Source organism: Montipora foliosa, chromosome 10, assembly GCF_036669935.1.
Source record: "Montipora foliosa isolate CH-2021 chromosome 10, ASM3666993v2, whole genome shotgun sequence".
NCBI lineage: Eukaryota > Metazoa > Cnidaria > Anthozoa > Scleractinia > Acroporidae > Montipora > Montipora foliosa.
The window spans coordinates 14955044-14960043 of record NC_090878.1 but is presented as its reverse complement, the minus strand read 5'-3'; the positions used below and the strand labels follow the sequence as shown (position 1 = coordinate 14960043).

At 39.5% G+C, this 5000-nt stretch overlaps 2 protein-coding genes across 2 annotated transcripts in view; one reads left to right on the top strand and one right to left on the bottom strand.

Annotated features, from left to right (window-relative positions):
• LOC137973320 (sperm flagellar protein 2-like) overlaps positions 1-180 on the top strand; it is a 60518-nt gene extending 60338 nt beyond the window's left edge. The window contains exon 60 of the mRNA XM_068820109.1: positions 1-180. This exon is cut by the window's left edge and continues 64 nt beyond it. The gene's annotated coding sequence lies outside the window, so the exon portion shown is untranslated.
• A 59-nt stretch (positions 181-239) lies between these two features.
• On the bottom strand, positions 240-3233 carry LOC137973627 (uncharacterized). The gene has a single exon (XM_068820472.1). The coding sequence runs from the start codon at positions 3046-3048 to the stop codon at positions 1321-1323; it is 1728 nt and encodes a 575-aa protein (XP_068676573.1). The 5' UTR covers positions 3049-3233; the 3' UTR covers positions 240-1320.
• Positions 3234-5000: the final 1767 nt, after the last annotated feature.

The following is a 5000-nucleotide window of genomic DNA, read 5'->3' as shown; positions in this document are numbered from 1 at the left end:
ATTCCACCCATCGTTTAGTGAGTTCACAGCCGATTTGGTTTTGCCTTGACGTCTTGAATTTTTGCCTTTTATTTGTTAATGATGTTTTTTGGAGTGAGAAGTAAACTTCGATGCCAATTTTGTCATACCTTGTACGTATTAACTACTTTTTAAATAAAAAAGGCATATTTTCAAACTTGACCGTGAAAGTGTCATTCAGTAAATCTTGTAAATAGAGATTGTTCACTGCACGGGTACAACTCCTTCTCATACTCAAAACTAGCGGGCTTTGCTGCAGGGGCAAAGACCGCTTTAAGACTTATCTGTTGTCATCATTTTACAATTTGCCAATTTGAGGTCTTCTTTTGGAAGACGACATAGAAGTGACAAATGTAAAAAAAAAACTGAATTAAACCGAACATATCTTGGAGAAAAAACAAACCAAAAAGCGTCAAACAGAGAAAAGAGTCAATTTTGCATAATTGAAGACAAAGCGTTCATTCAGTCTGGACGCCTTACCATGGCAACAGCTTACATAGCGCATCAACTATTAACAAATTCTCAACCTTTCCAGTAACACTTGTTTGTGGCGAGGTTTCAGTTGAGCTTCCCGACGAAAACGGTCGCAATATTACAGCAAAGAAAGGATATGAGATTTGCGTGCAGTTCTGTGTGATTAGCCACTGCAGCAAGATGAAATCAAAGAAGTTTATTTTTTATTGACGTAAAATTGTAATAATTGTTGATTATAAAATGCTTCCATAGCACAACTCAGTTTTTAGTTTACATTTGGTATCAATGAGTTTCTGACAAAGCTACCAGAGAGTTGTTAAAACTAAGCACGCCATCCTGCGCCCTGCCTGGACTTAGATGCTAAGGGAATAGCAGTTTTAATATCACAGGTTTGGTTTGGGTTTTAGAATGTGTCTTCTCCAGTTCAGATTGATCCAGTACGCTGTTTGCGCCTGCTGTGATTGGCCGAAGTAATTACTTTGGTATTTGTTTTATGACATTCAATTGAAAACCGCTCTAAAATTAATCATCTTCTTTATAATAAAAGTCTATTATTTTACGAAAATGGCATTTTGCAACGATATTGATGCAGAGGATCCTTAAATCGTGCCCGGGCAACACCGAAAAGATGTGGATACGTCCAAGAAGCAATTGGTAAAACGTTCAACATAGCAACTAGAATGTGTCTTCTCCAGTACTGATTGGTCCAGTGCGCTGTTTGCACCTGCTGTGATTGGTCGAAGTAATTACTTTGGTATTTGTTTTATGACATTCAATTGAAAACCGCTCTAAAATTTATCATCTTCTTTATAATAATAGTCTATTTTTTTAAGAAAATGGCATTTTGCAACCATATTGATGCAGAGGATCCTTAAATCGTGCCCGGACAACATCGAAAAGATGTGCACTCGTCCAAGAAGCAACTGGTAAAACGTTCAACACTGCAACTAGAATGTGTCTTCTCCAGTCCTTTCTCCAAACTGCCATGACGGCCAAATTCTGGTATCGCGTTTCGATCGCCAAGGACAAACTTGTGAAAAGCCACTCGATCACTAATGGAACTGCAGTCAACTTGGTAAAGGATAGCAAAACTGCCCAGTGGGATATGTTCTTCATATAAATGAATTGGTACAAGTGAAAGAATCCATTTATGGAGACAATTGCGGCGGACTCATAGAGCATGCTCATAATAGCGATATCCGCTGCTATTCTCTCGGTACGCGGAGTTCGGTAACGCCCCCAAGGAGCCGAGGCTCGTTTCAAGATTCGCTGGCATATGTGATCGATGACAACAACTGTGCTTCGTTCTATGACCTCAGCGACGCCGTGAATTATTCCAAGATAGGCGATGGCTTTTAAGTTGCCGAGATCCACCTGCATAACACGGAATATGATCGCTGAGGCACTGTACAGTGGCGCCATCATAATGTAAGAATAAGCTGGGTGTGTTATTCTCCAAAGTCTCTGAACACAGATACGAGATGTTGTCTTGAAGGCCACCCCAAGGAGCGGAGAAAATAGAGCGATGATCAGTTTGCCTTTTTCGTTTTGTTTATCATACGCAGGATACATAAATATAGCAAACACGAAAACCGCTACAAGAGGTAAACCATAAATGCCTGAAAAAAGCATGAAAACAGCGCGTTTTTGTCGCGTTGAGTGAAGGCAGAGATGATTTGCTAACAAGCAGTTGTGGCCAAGAATACTCATGAGGAAGAGAATGTTAGCAGGGATGACTTGTTCGTTATCGAGGAGCGGGAACGATTTAATAATTCCCAGAGCTTGTAAAGTCACTCGGTACAGTGAGTCCAAGAAATACATGAACATGCAACATAGAAAGAGTTTTGCCTTGACTCCTGACAGTTGAAACGGACGGAAAAGAACTAGAGCAGATAAAAACGCCCAAATGTACAATACGACGCACTTGATGATCTCACAAATGACCAGCACCCATTGTAACTTTAGCGGAATGGAGGCCTTTCGTTGAAATTGGCAGTTTAGAAAAGTTTTATAGCAAAGATAAGAGATCAATGTGAAAAACGTACCAATAGCGATGGCTGAGAGAAGCGAAATCGAAGCACCGACGACCGTTGAGTTACACACTGTTCGCAAAGCAGATGGTCTAAGCTGCTTCCAGGACATTGCTCGATGGATATCCGTTTTCTCATTTTCGTTTAGTTCTTCGTTATCTCCGAGGGAACAAGCGTCTGAAAAAACCGTCTTAACTCTACAGGAGGCTGGTAGAAAATCATCCACCGTCACCTCTTTGTCGCTGTATTCCTGATAAATAATCTCATCCACTGGTTGAGCGTACCATTCTCGGCCTGTATTCTGCAAAAGGCTGTATTCTGAGGTTTCTTGACTGTATTCAGAGTCCTCATAGTTTGGGCTGTATTGTTCTGAGACACTACGTGTAAAACTAAAGATGATGTGTCCAAAGACTTCGATGAACTTGGTTCCATCCATTTTGTAGTTTCCCAAGGAAACGGCTTTAGCATGCAGTATTTCAAAAGAATAACTGAATTCTCTCCCTTTTTCGGAGTGCAATTTGTTCATGCGACAAGCTTATCTCGAATATAAGTAGCTCTAATTCAAGGACGTTATTTATTAATCCGCGTTAATTCTGCCCTCGGGCATCACGAGTTTGGTGTACGTAGAAGGTTTGAGACTTCAGGATTTTTGCTCTTATTCTAGATTATTTTTGGTTCAAGGAAACTGAAACAATGCAAATGGCACGTTACTTTCTCAAACTCATTGGTATTTGACAAAAACAAGAAAATAAATGGTTGACGTTAAATCTATCAAGACATAGCAAAACTCTATATCAAAACATCAACAACAACAACAAAAACATCAACAAATCAACCATAAAAACACACGGCCTGCATTGTCGTGCTTTCATCTGTTTCTCGGTGTCTGGACACACCGTTGAAGGTCGCGTTTTTGATATATTAAGCCATCCCCCCTCCCCCTTTTTTTTATTTTTATTTTTTGGTTTGCCGTCAAATGCGTTTCCTAATATTTAGTCGGTCGGATTGAAAAAAAAAAATCACAAGAAGCCTCGGATTAAAACTATTTAAAGTGAAAAATGGTTTAACTAGGTAATTGCGTTTTTTTTTCTGAAAATGCCTGAAATTTGGGTCGATCGGACGAAAAATAAAAAGGGGATGGCCTTACATTCAGCTGTCGTCTCGCGCCACTGATCTTGTATCGCGGCGTTAAAAGACTAGAAAACCCTTGATGAATTGGTTAACTCTTGTCTACTGTTTTCCTTTTTTTTTTTAAATATATGGTGTAAGTATTAATAGCGTAAATCAACGAGTTAAAGTATATTTTCGGTCGATTATTAGCTACTCTTACTCGTCAGACCTCCAGTGACGTCTGAAATCCTGCTGTATAATAACAGCGCAGGAGAGACGCATCGAATGAATTGGGATGGGCAAGTTGAGACAATATTATGAGCCGGCCGTCGTGACCTCGAAAACGGGGTGGTTTTCAAAGTGCGCTCGGGTGATATTATCATCGAGAGTTAATAGGCCATTTCCGAGTTCTTGCCTGCCTCATCTTCAAAGCGAGTCTAAGTGCGATGTTTATGTTATGAAAATTAGTTTTCATTCATACGTAAAGTAGAACTAATTACCATTACAAAAACTTCGCACTTAGACTCGCTTTGAAGAGGAGGCAGACTTAAACTCGGAAATGGCCTATTGTATCCGTAAAACTAATTAATGAAATCCTTGGTTTTGAACTCGTTTTTCGAAAGTGAAGGAAGAGAAATGAGCATAGAGAGAGGAGGTTTGAAACCAGCATACGTTTCAGTTTCCAAAGTCAAGGAAATTTCCTTTTGTGACTAACCTAAATACTTTCGATTTTTATAGGTAATCACATGATTTTGAGTGCAATTTGGGAGAAATAAGCGCGAGTAAATAGACCAATTCGGCTAACTCAATGTTGTTCCCAATGGGCCATTTCCGAGTTGCTGTTTGTCTCGGTCTCGAAGTGAGTCTTGCTGCTCAACTGTTGTAAGGGAAATGAGTTTGATTTGGATAAGAATACGCAACTCATTTCCATTTGAATGGTTGTGCACCAGGACTCGCTTTGAAACTGAGGCATGCAGCAACTCGGAAATGGGCTATTGCATCAGATCCTTTGAGAATAAAACGTTTTGTTCCAAATATTTCCATATCAATGCTACATAATCATGAAAATGCAATACACAAAAAATCTTAACCCCGAGAGATTTGAATTGCGTACAACATTGGGTTAGCCGAATTGGTCTATTTTTTCAGCCCTCGGGGCTCGTGCAATTTATTTCCTCTTTGAAATACAACTGGTTATTTACTCCAAATTGCACAAGAAAAATTATGCGATCACTTATTAATGACATACGTGTAAAAGTCTCACCTTCATTGCACTAATAGCGTTTTGTACTAATTTTGCGAATTTCGCGATAGAAAAAAAAATCGCGAAATCAAAGTGACGCGAACATAATATGACGCGAAAATAAG

What these genes read in the sequence shown, in the direction of transcription:
- LOC137973627 (XM_068820472.1), bottom strand. Translation starts at nt 3,048, where the DNA reads ATGAACAAATTGCACTCCGAAAAAGGGAGAGAATTCAGTTATTCTTTT.